Raw genomic sequence first — 18,363 nt, 5'->3', positions numbered from 1 at the left:
AAGTTCCCTGGTCTATACATAGACAAGAGACTCCACTTCACCACCACACACAACACATAACCAAAAAAGTCTCAAAAACTATCGGTATACTTTCTAAAATCAGATATAATGTTCCCCACTCTGCTCTCCTCTCATTATACTACACGCTAATCTATCCCTATCTTACGTGAGGTTCATGGGGTTCAACCTCTGCACACTACCTCAAGCCCATCTTCACTCAGCAAAAATCTGTTATCAGAACAATAACAAACTCTGTCTTCAGACAACACTCAGCCCCACTGTTTACGCCCCTTAACATGCTAAACATAACCTCACTCCGCACATTCTCTTGTGCCATTTACATGTACAAAACCTTGTTCCTAAATGATAATCCTGATCTGAAACACTTCCTTGACAGATGTAATAGAACCCATTATCACCACAACTGAAATAAATATCTCTTTAGTATCCTCAGAGTCAAACTAAGTCTGTGCAAACACTCCATACATATAAAAAGACCCAGTCTAAGGAACTCACTCCCTAATGAATTAAAAAAAATATTCCAATTCTATGCTTTATTCAAACGAAAATCCAAAAAGCACATAATTTCCTCCTCATAGTTTCCTCCCACGTGCTTCTAACTCACACTGTATTTTGTGCTATATATTTCCCACAATTGTAATATCTAAGACAAGCAACTTCATCAGTGTAATCACTCCTATCAATTTATATTATAGTTATTATGGTCAAATTTTGCTATAATGTACGTATTAATAATCTTACCTTTATCTGTTAGATTTAGGACCTAACGCTAAGCGTGGTATTGGCTTTGCCAGAAAGTAAGGACACCAATGTTATGTACTCTCACAACTCAATGTTCCTTCTTCTATATAAATAAATAAATTAAATATATAAATTAATTAATGAAAGGCGCTAAATATCACCCAGGATGCCAGTACGAGAACAAAAGAGCCTAAGGCGAACGCTATAAAAGGTATCTGATTCACCGAGGATTTTATCGAGGGACGAGTGACCGCCGGGGACATTACTAAAGCAAGACACATGATCCTCCACAAGGACGACAAGGGAGCAGGTTGACCAGACCACACAGGAGACCACACAGGAGACCACACAGGAGACCACACAGGAGACCACACAGGAGACCACACAGGAGACCACACAGGAGACCACACAGGAGACCACACAGGAGACCACACAGGAGACCACACACAATGTCAGGAGGCTGTAAGCAGGTTTGTCCCAGCCCGACAGGAAAAAACAGAGAAGCAAAGGAAGAATCCGTGGTTTAATAAGGAATGTATTATTCCCTATGTATTATTAGCAAAGGAGCTGAACAAAAGGGCGTGGAGGAACTTCCGTAATAACAGAACACCAGAAAGTAGAGTGAGATACCAGAGAACCAGGAACGAGTATGTCAGTGTGAGAAGAGCAGCTGAGAAAAGGTATGAAAACGATATAGCTAATAAAGCCAAGACCGAACCCAAGCTACTACACAGTCACATCAGGAGGAAGACAACAGTGAAGGAACAGGTGATGAAACTTAGGGTGGGCGAGGACAGGAACACAGAGAATGACAAAGAGGTGTTTGAAGAACTCAACAAAAGGTTCCAGGAGGTCTTTACAATAGAACAGGGAGAAGTCACGGCGCTAGGAGAGGTGGCAGCAAACCAGGTGACCTTGGAAAGGTTCGAAATTACAAGAGATGAGGTCAAGAAGCACCTATTGGAGCTGGATGTGAGAAAAGCTGTTCGGCCGGATGGAATCTCATAGGTCAGGTTGTGTCAGGTGACCTTGTCCTCTACTATACTTATACCTGCAGACAGTGTTGTAATCTTTCCCTCATACAAGCTGCTGTCTAGGTGTGATAGTAAGATATTTAGAGCTGTGTGCTGTACACTTTCGAGCTGTGGGTTGAAGACGCTATTACAGTGTTGGCTTCTCGTTATCTGTTGCATATTGCTAGTCCCTCGCCTTGTCTGTGGAGCTGGGATACCTTTATCAGCTGTTCGTCCCCCCAAGCTCTGTGGTCCCGGCTTCTCACCCCCTCACTGGCCAGCCTTTCATCTTTGTGCTTCTTTATAACTCTCTCTTGCAGTTCAAAGTTGGTTTTCGTCACTAAGTCTGCCCGAAACGCTTTGCGTAATAGTGGCTTTAGGCATTGTATGTACTAGCTCTATCTATAAATCCATCAACTTTTGTATCTCACCCTGTATGTATGTACTTTACCTGAATAAATATTTGTATTTGTAAGGCGTTGTTGGGTATTTGCTCCGGAAAGCTACCGAAGACCAGCCCAGAAATCAAACATTTAAAGTCATGAAATTCGCTTGTTTGGGCGGCTTCGTTTGCTCCCTGTTCCTGTAGTTGTTCCCTGTGTTGTTCGGGGCTGCTTAAAGGCGGCTCGTAGTATGTTGGCATTCAGCAACCTACTTCTTCCCTTCTTTCCTGTTCTCTCTCATAATGACACCCAATTTGTCTTTGTTCACAAGTACTTCTTGGGCAGTATTTACCGATTATGAGGTTACTCTAGGATCCCTATCGCCACTATGAGCTCACCAGATTATTTTCCTGTGTCTGGGTGGGTGGGAACAAGTCTAGAGGTGTGACGGGTCAGTAGTGCCGGGACCTGGCAAGCTATTTAGGCCGCCCAAAAAGGGCCATTTCGTTACATTCAACCCATAATTATACATAAGCTCTAAGAGATCTGTAAGTACAATTTCGGTCTAGCTATGATGTAGGAGTGCTTTGAAAGAATACATGAATAGTTCAAAAGCTACAGAGCAAAATCAATTTGTACTGAAACTGGAAACTATTCCAGTAATAAAAATGTGATGCAATACATTTTAAATAAGACAAATTTAATTATTACAAAAAATTATATTCTATCGGAAAGTCAATTCATTTAATTTCATTTTTTTATATTTAAGTTATAAATATTTAGCAGAATAAAAAATAGCATTTTGCTGTTGAGGAAAGATGAGGAAGGAAAGACAACCCGGAACGATGGACTGACCTTTGAGATCTGGAACTCTGGCTGATAGTAGTCATAGAGACGCACTGTGCCGGGCTTGACCTCCTCCACCTCTATGTCTCTTATTACACGGAAGTTTGCACAAGTGTCTTTAGCAGTTAATTCTTCAATATAGAAAGCTATCTTGCTGCCATCTACATCATATCGCTTTATATTTTTATCCTTTTTAAGAAGTTCCTTCAGATCATCTTTCTCTGGGATGTAACCGGAAATGAGAGTGACCTCAATGACGGCCATATTGGACTTGCCGTCCGGGAGGCGGTAGGAGGCGCACACAGTGATGCGCTTAGTGACGCACTTCTCATCCGGCACGGTGTTTGTGTTGACGGTCATGTCGAAGGCGTCACTCGCCTCAGCCTCAGGAATGTTGTACCGCAGAACAGCCTGAAACAAATTGTTAATGCAATAATTATCAGAATGCACTAAGCCTGCATGTCAATTGTTACAATATCGCAGCTCATTACTTGGCTTGCCTTTGGCCTCGTACTCGCCAACTTCCACCATGAGAAGCTGGCAGTCAATACCACCTTTATGAACCTTTGGCCTCATACTCGCCAACTTCCACCATGAGAAGCTGGCAGTCAATACCACCTTTATGAACCTTTGGCCTCATACTCGCCAACTTCCACCATGAGAAGCTGGCAGTCAATACCACCTTTATGAACCTTTGGCCTCATACTCGCCAACTTCCACCATGAGAAGCTGGTAGTCAATACCACCTTTATGAACCTTTGGCCTCATACACGCCAACTTCCACCATGAGAAGCTGGCAGTCAATACCACCTTTATGAACCTTTGGCCTCATACACACCAACTTCCACCATGAGAAGCTGGCAGTCAATACCACCTTTATGAACCTTTGGCCTCATACACACCAACTTCCACCATGAGAAGCTGGCAGTCAATACCACCTTTATGAACCTTTGGCCTCATACACACCAACTTCCACCATGAGAAGCTGGCAGTCAATACCACCTTTATGAACCTTTGGCCTCATACACACCAACTTCCACCATGAGAAGCTGACAGTCAATACTACCTTTATGAACATGAGAACAAGAATTAAGGACGTTGCAGAAGGACTATTGCCTCACTCGTGGCAGCTCCTGTTTATATTCACCCAACCTCTTCTATCTATGTCTATCCTACGCTTGAAACTATCAAGGGATCCCACGTCTAATATGTAACCTGGTACTTTGTTCCACAAATCAACAACTCTGTTTTCAAACTAGTATTTACCCAGGTCTTTTATAAATTTAAACCCATTCAATTTATATCCATTATTTCGTGTTCTATTTTGCGTTGATATATTTAATAGCTTATTACAATCCTTCTTGTTACGCCCATTCAATTCTGTCACTCTTAACTCTTCACTTTTCTACCGAATGTAAACTAAGTTTTTCATCCTTTCTGAATATGGAATGTTTTTAGTTTGTGGGATAAACTTAGTTATCCTTCGCTGAACTCGTTCAAGTGAATTAATGTTAATCCTAAAGTATGATGACCAAAACTGTACTGCATAAATCATACATTTATATACAAATTGTTTGGCTTTAAATTTCTACTAATCATGACCCCCCCCCCCCTAGATATTCTTTGTAATAAACTGCTAAAAATAAACAAAACAAGAGTGAAAGTAATTTAGCGAAACGTGGTCTGTTCTTAGTGAAACTACATTGTGTTTCATTTATTAATTTATGTTTTTAAAGACACACAAATGAATTTTGTGATTATAATTTCAAGCAATGTACCTACAATGAATATTAAGCTTGCTTCTATCGCTGTGAGCACACAGCCACAGACATACGCACACGCAACCAAAGACATATGCACACCCATATGACAGCAGCGTACTCTACACTGGCAAAAGTTAGAACATCATTCAGAAACCTAAGCGAGAAGGCTTTTAGGGCACTTTTCACTGCCTACGTTATCTTGAGGTTATCTTGAGATGATTTCAGGGCTTAGTGTCCCTGCGGCCTGGTCCTCGACCAGGCTTCTACCCCCAGGAAGCAGCCCGTAGCAGCTGTCTAACACCCAGGTACCTATTCACTGCTAGGCAACAGGGGGCATCAGGGTGAAAGAAACTTTTTGCCCATTTGTCGCTGCCTCCACCGGGGATCGAACCCGGAACCTCAGGACTACGAATCCGAAGCGAAGTCCACCCAGCTGTCAGGCGCCCCATTGGTACGTGAGACCAATCTTAGAGTATGCTATGCCATCATGGAGTCCCCACCTGAAGAAACACGTAAGGAAACTGGAAGTTTGCGACGAGGCTCGTTCCAGCGTTAAGAGGAATGGGATATGAAGAGCGCCTGAAGGAACTGAGCCTTATGACACTAGAAAAAAGAAGGGAGAAGGGGGATACGATAGGAACGTAGAAAATACTTAGGGGAATTGACAAAGTGGAAATAGATGAAATGTTCCCACGTAATAGTTACAGAACGAGGGGACATGGGTGGAAGCTGGAAAATCAGATGAGTCACAGAGATGTTAGGAAGTATACTTTTAGCATGAGAGTAGTGGGAAAATGGAATGTTCTTAAGGAGCAGGTTGTGGAAGCAAACTGTATTCATAATTTTAACACTAGGTATGATAGGGAAATGGGACAGAAGTCATTGCTGTAAACAACCGATGGCTAGAAAGGCGGGATCCAAGAGTCAATACGCGATCCTGCAGGCACAAATAGGTGAGCACAAATAGGTGAGTACAAGTAGGTGAGTATAAATAGGTGAGTACACACATGCACATACACACGCACACACAGCCAAAGACATACGCATACCCAATCACAGACATATACACACGCAGCCACATACACTTCAAACCAGGTAAATGTAAGGTAATGAAACTAGGGGGAGGAAATAGGAGACCAGACACATGATACAGAATGGGAGATGAAGTCCTTCATGAAACGGACAGAAAGATCTAGGAGTTGATATCACACTAAACCTGTCTCCTGAAGCCCACATCAAAAGAATAACATCGGCAGCGTATGCGAGGCTGGCTAACATCAGAACTGCCTTCAGAAACTTGTGTAAGGACTCTTTCAGAACCTTGTATACTACATATGTAAGACCATTCCTGAAGTATGCGGCCCCAGCATGTAGCATGTACCTTGGATGAAACTGGAAAAAGTTCAGAGGTATGTCACTAGACTAATCCGAGAACTAAGAGGCATGAGTTACGAGGAAAGGCTGAGGGAACTGCACCTCACGTCGCTGGAAGACAGAAGAGCTCGGGGAGACATGATCACCACATACAAGATTCTAAGGGGAATTGACCGGGTAGACAGAGATAGATTATTTAACATGGGATGGTGCACGCACAAGGGGACACAGGTGGAAGCTGAGTACCCAAATGAGCCACAGAGACATTAGAAAGAACTTTTTCAGTGTCAGAGTAGTTAGTAAATAAAATGCATTAGGCAATGATGTGGTGGAGGCTGACTCCATACAGTTTCAAATGTAGATATGATAGAGCCCAGTAGGCTCAGGAATTTGTACACCAGTTGACTGACAGTTGAGAGGCGGGACCGAAGAGCCAAAGCTCAACCCCCGTAAGCACAACTAGGTGAGTACAACTATCGCGGGGGCCTGATAGCTGAGTAGACAGCGTTCTGGACTCGTTATTCTAGGGTCCGGGTTCGATCCCCAGTGATGGCAGAAACAAATGGCAAAGTTTCTTTCACCCTGATTCCCCTGTTACCTAGCAGTAAATAGGTACCTGGGAGTTAGACAGCTGGTACGGGCTGCTTCCTGTGTGTGTGCGTGTGTGTGTGTGTGTGTGTGTACTCACCTAGTTGTACTCACCTAGTTGTGCTTGCGGGGTTGAGCTCTGGCTCTTTGGTCCCGCCTCTCAACCGTCAATCAACAGATGTACAGGTTCCTGAGCCTATTGGATTCTATCATATCTACACTTGAAACTGTGTATGGAGTCAGCCTCCACCACATCGCTTCCTAATGCATTCCATTTGTCAACCACTCTGACACTAAAAAAGTTCTTTCTAATATCTCTGTGGCTCATTTGGGCACTCAGTTTCCACCTGTGTCCCCTAGTGCGTGTGCCCCTTGTGTTAAACAGCCTGTCTTTATCAACCCTGTCGATTCCCTTGAGAATCTTGAATATGGTGATCATGTCCCCCATAACTCTTCTGTCTTCCAACGAAGTGAGGTTTAATTCCCGTAGTCTCTCTCCTCGTAGCTCATACCTCTCAGCTCGGGTACTAGTCTGGTGGCAAACCTTTGAACCTTTTCCTGTTTAGTCTTATGCTTGACTAGATATGGACTCCATGCTGGAGCCGCATACTCCAGGATTGGTCAGACATATGTGGTATATAATGTTCTGAAAGATTCTTTACACAAGTTTCTAAAGGCCGTTCTTAAGTTAGCCATCCTGGCATATGCTGCTGATGTTATCCTCTTGATATGAGCTTCAGGGGACAGGTCTGGCGTGATATCAACCCCCAGGTCTTTCTCTCTCTCTCTGACTCTTGAAGTATTTCATCTCCCAAATGGTACCTTGTATCTGGTCTCCTGCATCCTACCCCTATCTTCATTACATTACATTTGCTTGGGTTAAACTTTAACAACCATTTGTTCGACCATTCCTGCAGCTTGTCCAGGTCTTCTTGAAGCCTCAAGCTGTCCTCCTCTTTCTTAATCCTTCTCATAATTTTGGTGTCGTCAGTAAAAATTGAGAGGAATGAGTCTATACCATCTGGGAGATCATTTACCTTTATCAGAAACAGGATAGGTCCAAGTACAGAGCCCTGTAGGACTCCACTGGTGACTTCGCGCCAGTCTGAGGTCTCACCCCCTCACTGTAACTCTCTGCTTCCTATTGCTTAGGTACTCCCTTATCCACTGGAGCGCCCTACCAGTTAATGTGTGTAGTGTGTGTGTGTGTGTGTGTGTGTGTGTGTGTGTGTGTGTGTGTGTGTGTGTGTGTGTGTGTGTGTGTGTGTACTCACCTAATTGTACTCACCTAATTGTGCTTGCGGGGGTTGAGCTCTGGCTCTTTAGACCCGCCTCTCAACCGTCAATCAACAGGTGTACAGGTTCCTTAGCCTATTGTACTCTATCATATCTACACTTGAAACTGTGTATGGAGTCACCTCCACCACATCACTTCTTAATGCATTTCATTTGTCACCCACTCTGACATTCAGTTTTCACATGTGTCCCCTTGTTCGTGTACCACCTGTGTTAAACAGTTTATCCTTAGCTACCCTGTCAATTTCCATGAGGATTTTGTAGGTAGTGATCATGTCTCCCCTTACTCTTCTGTGTGTGTGTGTGTGTGTGTGTGTGTTGTGTGTGTGTGTGTGTTTACTAGTTGTGTTTACTAGTTGTGTTTTTGCGGGGGTTGAGCTTTGCTCTTTCGGCCCGCCTCTCAACTGTCAATCAACTGTTTACTAACTACTTTTTTTTTCCCACACCACACACACACACCCCAGGAAGCAGCCCGTGACAGCTGACTAACTCCCAGGTACCTATTTACTGCTAGGTAACAGGGGCACTTAGGGTGAAAGAAACTTTGCCCATTTGTTTCTGCCTCGTGCAGGAATCGAACCCGCGCCACAGAATTACGAGTCCTGCGCGCTATCCACCAGGCTACGAGGCCCCTGTGTGTGTGTGTGTGTGTGTGTGTGTGTGTGTGTGTGTGTGTGTGTGTGTGTGTGTGTGTGTGTGTGTGTGTGTGTGTGTGTGTGTGTGTGTGTGTGTGTGTGTGTGTGTGTGTGTGTGTGTGTGTGTGTGTGTGTGTGTGTGTGTGTGTGTGTGTGAAAAATATTAGTAGTTTGTAACAGTTGATTGATTGACAGCTGAGAGGTGGGCCGAAAGAGCAGAGCTCATCCCCCGCAAACACAACTAGGTGAATACACACACGCAGCCACAGACATACGCACACAGAGCGACAGACACACGCACAGACATACACTCACACAGCGACAGATTTACACACACACAGCGACAGACACATGCACACACATATGCACACACATACGCACACACAGCCACAGACACACGTACACAGACACACTATCACTGACAAGCATCCCCTGCAAAATACTTGAAAGAATAATTAGGCTAAGACTTGTTGAGCACCTGGAGAGCATTGGGTATGTAAACAAGCACCAACATGGGTTCTGGACAGGTAAATCATGCCTAACAAACCTTTTAGAATTCTATGACAAAGTAACAAGGATAAGGCAGTACAGAGAAGGCTGTGCAGACTGCATATTTCTTGACTGCCAAAAGGCCTTTGATACAGTACCGCAGGAGTACACAAACTTGAGAGGCAGGCAGGAGTAAGCGGAAAGGCCCTAGTATGGGTGAAGAACTACCTAACAGGAAGGAGCCAAAGGGTAATGGTAAGGGGCGAAAAGTCGGACTGGCGAACAGTAACGAGTGGAGTACCTCAAGGATCGGTGCTGGGCCCAATCCTCTTTCTAATTTACGTAAATGATATGTTTACAGGAGTGGAATCCTACATGTCTATGTTTGCGGATGACGCAAAATTAATGAGAAGAGTTGTGACAGATGAGGATTGTAGGATCCTCCAAGAGGACTTAAACAGGTTGCAGAGATGGTCAGGGAAATGGCTACTGGAGTTCAACACTAGTAAATGTAAACTTATGGAAATGGGATCAGGTGATAGGCGACCAAAGGGACAGTACACAATGAAGGAGAACTGCCTACCTGTAACGAATCGAGAAAGAGACCTGGTAGTGGATGTGACACCTAATCTAACTCCTGAGGTACATATAAATAGGATAACGACAGCAGCGTACTCTACACTGGCGAAAATTAGAACTTCATTCAGAAACCTAAGTGAGGAGGCTTTTAGGGCGCTTTACACTGCCTACGTGAGACCAGTCTTAGAGTATGCCGCACCATCATGGAGCCCCCACCTGAAGAAACACATAAAGAAACTAGAGAAGGTTCAGAGGTTTGCGACGAGGTTTGTCCCAGAGTTACGAGGGATGGGATATGAGGAGCGTCTGAGGGAACTGAACCTTACGACACAAGAGAAAAGAAGGGAAAGAGGTGATATGATAGGAACATATAAAATACTTAGGGGAATTGACAAAGTGGAAATAGATGAAATGTTCACACGTAATAATAACAGAACAAGGGGGCATGGGTGGAAACTGGAAACTCAGATGAGTCACAGAGATGTTAGGAAGTTTTCTTTTAGCGTGAGAGTAGTGGAAAAATGGAATGCACTTGGGGAACAGGTTGTGCAAGCAAACTCTATTCATACTTTTAAAAATAGGTATGATAGGGAAATGGGACAGGAGTCATTGCTGTAAACAACCGATGGCTGGAAAAGCGGGATTCAAGAGTCAATGCTCGATCCCGCAAGCACAAATAGGTGAGTACACGCACACACATACACTCACACAGCGGCAGACACATGCACACACATACGCACACACAGCCACAGACACACGCACACACATACACTCACACAGCGACAGACACACGCACACACATACGCACACAGCCACAGACACACGTACACAGACACACGTACACACATACACTCACACAGCGACAGACACACGTACACACACATACACTCACACAGCGACAGACACACAGCTTGAGGCTTCAAGAAGACCTGGACAAGCTGCAGGAATGGTCGAACAAATGGCTGTTAGAGTTTAACCCAAGCAAATGTAATGTAATGAAGATAGGGGTAGGAAGCAGGAGACCAGATACAAGGTATCACTTGGGAGATGAAATACTTCAAGAGTCCGAGAGAGAGAAAGACCTGGGGGTTGATATCACGCCAGACCTGTCCCCTGATGCTCATATCAAGAGGATAACAGCAGCAGCATATGCCAGGTTGGCTAGCCTGGCATATATGGTAGCCTGGTAATATGGCAGGTTGGCTAGTTTCTAAAGGCTAGCTAGCCTTTAGAAACTTGTGTAAGGAATCTTTCAGAACATTATATACCACATATGTCAGACCAATCCTGGAGTATGCGGCACCAGCATGGAGTCCATATCTAGTCAAGCATAAGACTAAAATGGAAAAGGTTCAAAGGTTTGCCACCAGACTAGTACCCGAGCTGAGAGGTATGAGCTACGAGGAGAGACTACGGGAATTAAACCTCACTTCGTTGGAAGACAGAAGAGTTAAGGGGGACATGATCACCACATTCAAGATCCTCAAGGGAATTGACAGGGTTGATAAAGACAGGCTCTTTAACACAAGGGGCACACGCACTAGGGGACAGAGGTGGAAACTGAGTGCCCAAATGAGCCACAGAGATATTAGAAAGAACTTTTTTAGTGTCAGAGTGGTTGACAAATGGAATGCATTCGGAAGTGATGTGGTGGAGGCTGACTCCATACACAGTTTCAAGTGTAGATATGATAGAGCCCAATAGGCTCAGGAACCTGTACACCTGTTGATTGACAGTTGAGAGGCGGGACCAAAGAGCCAGAGCTCAACCCCCGCAAGCACAACTAGGTGAGTACACACACACACACAACCACAGACACACGTACACACGCACTGACATACACTCACACAGCGACAGACACACACACACACACATACGCACACACAACCACAGACACACGTACACAGACACACTCACACAGCGACAGACACACGCACACAACCACAGACACACGTACACACGCACTAACATACACTCACACAGCGACAGACACACACACACACACATACGCACACACAACCACAGACACACGTACACACACATACACTCACACAACCACAGACACACGCACACACAACCACAGACACACGTACACACGCACAGACATACACTCACACAGTGACAGACACACGCACACACAACCACAGACACACGTACACACGCACTGACATACACTCACACAGCGACAGACACACACACACACATACACTCACACAGCCACAAACACACGTACACAGACACACTCACACATACACTCACACAGCGACAGACACACTCACACAGCCACAAGCACACGTACACAGACACATGCACACACATACACTCACACAGCGACAGACACACGCACACACACATACGCACACACAGCCACAGTCACACGCACACACAACCACAGACATACGTACACACGCACTGACATACACTCACACAGCGACAGACACACGTACACAGACACATGCACACACATACACTCACACAGCGACAGACACACGCACATACACATACACTCACACAGCCACAAACACACGTACACAGAAAGACTAACAGAGTAAGCTCACCTGCAAGACAGCACATCCCTGGCCCTCCATAGTGATGGAGACCTTGGTGGGAACAGTGGGCAGCTTTACCAACTGCTGCAGCAGTTTGTTGTCGTCGGTGACGGTGAAGGGGTGTGCCAGGCCGCTAGCTGTCACCGTTGCCACCACGTTCAGAGGTCCCTGGTACAAGTGGGTCTCGTACAGTGCCAGCGCCTGGAGGGCCACCACCGTATCCTGCGTATTGGGCACAAAACGTCCTGTTAGCAAAGACTTTTTCAATTATGATTTTCCCCTAACATTCACGATGCTTCCTTTAACTGAAAATATGTTTCATTGTGTACCTATGTATCAGTTTCAGATTCAACACCATAGATTTGGAAAAGTTTCAGTAAACATAATTCCGTTGAACAATTACAAGTAATATATGTACTGGTGCAAGTATTGTGTAATGTCAATCACTTGCTTCGCACATTCCCCTCTTCATGCTGATATTCTCAAAGTACTTGTGTTTCTCATATTACCTAACCCACAGCTCTCACCATCAAACTACCCTAACTCTTACATTTGGTTAGCAATATTAATTTCTTAATTAGCTAAGGTTCCATTCGTTTTTAATATGCAGACAAATTTCACAAATGTAATATCCATCTTGTTCATACAAACATGTTTTGCAGTCAACCTTAAACATTTTCCACCTAAACACTATCAAGACAAGGAGCTAGTGTTGTCCCACCAACACAACTCACAAAATACGGCCAACTTCTCACTGTTGCCACATCCCCAAGTACCGCTCCATTATGTAAATTTAATTAGTAGAATAGAGGGACCTCTTTAGTATTGTTTACAGTTATTCTAGACATGTGAGGAGATGTGGTGCGCCCGTCACGTCCCGAGTACAGGCAACACACACACCTGAAGCACCACCTGCAACAAGGCTAGTCCTGCCTGTGTGTGACGAGACATCCCAGGTACAGGCAACACCCACACCTGAAGCGAGGACCCAGACAGGAGTCGAAGGGGCTGATATTTTATCTGTATACTCAGCGAGAAATCCAAGTAACAGTGAACACCAACCAGTGGACGGGATAATTATCTAAGTGTAATTCCAGGAGGAGAGTTACACTCGTGGTATCCCGTCTTCCCAGTACTCATTGTCGTATAACACTTTCACACTACTTCGGTATAAACTTTATGCCTACATCATGCCTAGCTATCAGGGCGCCATTATGCCTGTCAGGCACCTGACAGCTGGGTGGACAGCACTTCGGATTCGTAGTCCTGAGGTTCCGGGTTCGATCCCGGTGGAGGTGGAGACAAATGGGCAAAATGTTTCTATCACCCAGATGCCCCTGTTACCTAGCAATAAATAAGTACCTGGGAGTTAGACACCTGCTACGGGTTGTTTCCTGGGGATGTGTAACAAAAAGGAGGCCTGGTTGAGGACCGGGGAGCGGGGACGCTAAGCAACGAAATCATCTCAAGATAACCTGAGAATAGATCATATATTTCACAAAACATGGCAGGCAACACGTGAATAACGAACGAGTTTCCTACTCCACTTAAGAGGAGAGCATGGATAAAGAACTCCAAAAGTCAACTACCGGTGGCAAGTCAGAATGTAAGGGGCCCCTCATGAAACATGGCAACCATCAAGACTATAGTGAAGCACTCGAGTCCCACCGCCAGTAACACCAGACCCCTGATTTCCTTATTTAAGGTTACAAATCCAACTCTAAACACAAATAACGGGAAGAAGACAGAAAAGAAGCACAAAACAGTGGCTTCCACTTATCCTAACACATCCCTAAAACACATGAAGGAAACCGCAGAATAAAGGCAAGGCTCAGACTCCGCCACTACCACCACCGAGGGAGCAACACCAGACAGCCGTCTACTGCGCCTTAACATCTGGAGCTCGCGGGGACTGTGGAACAAGGACTTAATACACTGGGGGTTCTGTGGTATAAGGACTTAATACACTGGGGGTTCTGTGGCACTAGGGATTAATACACTGGGGGGTTCTGTGGTACAAGTGCTTAATACAATGGGAGTTCTGTGGAACAAGGACTTAATACACTGGGGGTTCTGTGATACAAGAACTTAATTAATACACTGGGAGTTCTGTGGTACAAAGTCTTAATATACTGGAGGTTCTGTGGTACAAGGACTTATTATACTGGGCTGCTACATAGAGGACCGCCCAGAAATATGTTTTCCGCTCCACAGTGCTCAACTTGTGTATATTTCTTTGTCAGTTTCTTTCATATCAGCATTTCTTTTGTTCAAAAGAAATCATACGAGTTCTTCTATTGCTAAAGAACATGAAAGTAAACAAAATTCTGCTAAATTTCCATGCAATAAAATGGTTGGTTGTATAGGCAAGACATGTTGAGTCACTATGATGGTTGTATAGGCAAGACATGTTGGGTAACAATGATGGATGTATAGGCAAGACATGTAGGTAACAATGATGGTTGTATAGGCAAGACATGTTGAGTCACTATGATGGTTGTATAGGCAAGACATGTGGGTAACGACGATGGATGTATAGGCAAGACATGTGGGTAACAATGATGGTTGTATAGGCAAGACATGTGGGTAACAATGATGGTTGTATAGGCAAGACATGTGGGTAACAATGATGGTTGTATAGGCAAGACATGTGGGTAACAATGATGGTTGTATAGGCAAGACATGTGGGTAACGACGATGGTTGTATAGGCAAGACATGTTGGGTAACGACGATGGATGTATAGGCAAGACATGTTGGGTAACGACGATGGTTGTATAGGCAAGACATGTTGGGTAACGACGATGGTTGTATAGGCAAGACATGTTGGGTAACGACGATGGATGTATAGGCAAGGCATGTGGGTAACGAAGGAGAATATTACCTGTGTGGAATAGAATCCTCCTTGGCCATTCCTCTGCGCCGTGATCCACTTGACCACCTTCCTAGCCTGCTGCTCGTATTGTTTAGGGTCAAGGGTCATCATGGCCATGATGGCGTAGCCAGCTGTTTCCACCCCTACAGCCTTCGTCTTGCCTGATTATACAATAAGTAATTGTTGTATGAAACATATCAATCATTTGGACACAGGTAAAATATATCCCTGACCACAAGACACGTAGATAATAATTTTTTTTCGCTTTGCCCATCAGAGCCTCGAACCCAGAACCAACAAAGCAGAAGACTTGTTCTACCAACCAAGCTACGAGCACCCACAATAAGGGAGGAGCTCAGAGAGACAGCTGGTTTCTCAGTCAGATACCAGTTGTGGTGCTTGTAGCCTGGTTGGTAGAACTAAAGTTGTCTGCTTTTGTGGCATTTGGTTCGAGGCTCTGATGGTCTACGTGAATGAAATGTAAAATAAATTAAAATAAATGCTGTAAACTATCATCTTAAAACTAAAATTCTATTTAAAACTTCTTTTTAACCGAACAAAATTTATTACGTGAATATTTTGATTAGGCTGCAAATATCAAGCCACAATACACGGGTTCTTTGATTAGATATATTTATACTGATTTACCTGTGTTTATTTTCAAATATAAATTATTCTAGGAGTTGCATTTAATAAAACAATAATGAATGACATTCACCTCAATTTTTTTGTATTTTAGCTTTATTTAAGGCCTATCAAGCTCGCCTAAAATTATAACCATAACTACTTGTCAGTACAACCAGCAAGATTATTCAGTCGTAAGCAAAGTTAAAGAGAAATAAATATAGTGCTTACGCACTTACTAAGGTAACACCTTATACCCTTCTTCCCCCCGACTATACCTGGTCCCTTGGGCAGCTCCCAGTGAGTGGAGTTCTTTGTCACAACAGCTTGTTCCAGCAATTTCTGGAGAATTACTTCGGCTTCAGGAAGCTTAGCCAAGGCGAAAGCATAGGCTTTGAGCGCCATAACGTAGGGGTCAGAGGAGGAGTCTGCTTGTAGACACTGGGCAGCCAAACAGTCGGCCTGGCTGCATGACTTGTCATTCGCCTCAAGGAGAGCAATCATCACATAGGCTGTTAGAGGCACGGGAGAGTCACTTCCATCAATTCCTCCCTGTTAGAAATGTGATAACATATTGTTATAGGATCGCCTGAATGTTGAACTCTACTGCATGTTCTTGCAAATTCAATCATCAGTTCCTAACACATAACTTACTTTCAATTATTTCATTCTGAAAATCTTTGTCTGATCATTGTTTGTTGGTGGTACTTGTTGGTGACCGGAGTCAGGTCTGGGTTGGAAGAAACTTAATTGTTGGTTGTTACGTTGTCCGCGTATATGTGCCCAGTTTTGGGTCTGGTTGGTTGGGATCCTTGCCTGGAGGGCTGCCTTCTCTTCTCTCTTCGTTTGGTGGGAGTGGTGTAAGGTGAAGTGTTGGAGGTTTTTTGGCGTTGTCGCTAAGCAGGAGGCAGCCAGGAGGTTTGGCCTGCTGCGGGTTGCTTCAGGCTCGACTGTCTAGTGTGTATGTGCGGTTGAATGCTGGGGTTGACTGCTTTGGGGAGATTTTTGAGTGTAAGGAGCGTATTTGTAGGTTGCATACAGAGTTGGCTGAAGGTGTTCGGGTGCGTGCTCGTGTGGCTGAGCATGTGGATGGGAGAGGCTCTTCCCCTTTCTTTTAGGGTGTGAGAAGGCTGCGAGGGATTCTGTTCTTCTTACGGGCCTTCGGCCACCTGATGGTTCTGTTTTTTCTTGCATGGAGGCGGTTCTGCTTTACATGCGGCGGGAATTGAAGGCGCTCTATGGGGTGGTGCAAGGGGATGGTGTGCTCGCAGATTTTTTTTTGGATGGGTGTACCCTGGTTTGTCAGAGGCGGAGTGTGCCCGCTTGGTGAGGGATGTTTCGTTGGGGGAACTCCTGGATGAGGTCCGGTCGTTTCGTACGGGAAAGGTACCCAGTGTGGATGGCCTTCCCGTTGAGTTCTATATTACCTTTTGGGATGTGTTGGGAGAGGTCCTTTTGGAGGTGGTGCAGGCTTGTCTGCAGGTGGGTGCCCTGCCTGACTCCTATTATGACGGGATCGTGCGGCTGCTCCCGAAGCCGAGCGATTTGCAGTTTTTTTTCGAATTAGAGGCCTATTACGCTCTTCAATGTTGATTATAAGATTTTGTCTAAGGTTTTAGCTTGTCGCGGTGGCGTTGTCGGGCGGCGGTGCTCTCTGTGGAGCAGTTTTGTGGTGTTCCTGGTTGTGCCCTTGTGAATTGCAATTTTGATTCGTGACGTGCTTCTGTACTCGTCCGAGTATCGCTTTTCAGCGGCGATGATCAGCTTGGACTGGTCGAAGGCCTTCAATCGGGTGTCGTTGACGTTTGAGCTCCGTGCGATGGAGCGGTTTGGGTTTCCGTCGATGTTTGTGGATTGGGTGCGCATGTTGTATGCCAGGTGTCACAGTCGCGTTTGTGTGAATGGGTTTTTTAGTTCCTTTTTTCGATTTGCCGTTCTGTGCATCAGGGGTGCCCCATGTCTATGCTCTTGTATGTGATTTTTCAGGAACGTCTTTTTCGGGCGGTCAAGGCATGTTCCTTGATTGTGCCTCCTCTTCTGCCTTCGCCTCTTCGGCAGCCTATTTGCAGGTATGCTGACGATACCGTTTTGTTGTGGCTTCAGTGGGTTCGGTTGGTGCTGTTCAGGACGTTCTCCTGCGGTTTGAGTCTGCCACGGGGGCAAATCCTGCAAAGTTGTGTTGATGGGTATCGGTGAATGGGCCTCCCGCCTGGTGTAGGGGGGGTCGGGGTTTCCGGTGGTATTGTCGCTTCGGGTTTTTGGGGTTACCTGGTTTGCCTCTTATGACCATTCCATGAAGAGGAATTGGGGAGCTGTCTCTCGTTCAGTTGGGGTTGCGGTTGGGTTATTTGTCGTGTCGTCAGTTGACGATCTACAGCGGGCGTTGGTTGTTGCGTGTAAGGTTCTGTTGCCGAGTGTGGTGGTTGATGGCTCGGTGCTTTCCTTGGATCGCCGGAAGGCCTTGGATCTGGAGAGGCTGGTGTACAAGTATGTGTGGTGTGGTCATTATCAGCCGGTATGTCATTCGACGCTGGTGTTAGGGGTGAGGGAGGGAGGTGTTGGTATTCCCGACGTCTTTACTAAGGCCAG

General features: G+C 45.1%; 2 protein-coding genes across 2 annotated transcripts in view; one reads left to right on the top strand and one right to left on the bottom strand.

The window, feature by feature from the left end:
* Positions 1-18,363, top strand: part of LOC123751416 (alpha-2-macroglobulin-like) — a 622,101-nt gene that overhangs the window by 116,149 nt on the left and 487,589 nt on the right.
* The window catches only part of LOC138349720 (alpha-1-inhibitor 3-like), a 259,543-nt gene that overhangs the window by 115,013 nt on the left and 126,167 nt on the right, over positions 1-18,363 (bottom strand). Inside the window, exons 23-26 of the mRNA XM_069314610.1 lie at positions 16,053-16,326; positions 15,160-15,311; positions 12,287-12,499; positions 2,965-3,415 (exon numbers count right to left, since the gene is read on the bottom strand). Coding sequence (XP_069170711.1) covers positions 2,965-3,415; positions 12,287-12,499; positions 15,160-15,311; positions 16,053-16,326 — 1,090 coding nt within the window. The remainder of the gene's footprint in view (positions 1-2,964; positions 3,416-12,286; positions 12,500-15,159; positions 15,312-16,052; positions 16,327-18,363) is intronic.

Source organism: Procambarus clarkii, chromosome 79 (assembly GCF_040958095.1).
Source record: "Procambarus clarkii isolate CNS0578487 chromosome 79, FALCON_Pclarkii_2.0, whole genome shotgun sequence".
Classification (NCBI taxonomy): domain Eukaryota; kingdom Metazoa; phylum Arthropoda; class Malacostraca; order Decapoda; family Cambaridae; genus Procambarus; species Procambarus clarkii.
Note: the sequence above shows the minus strand (reverse complement) of the source record. Positions and strands in the feature narration are given on the sequence as shown.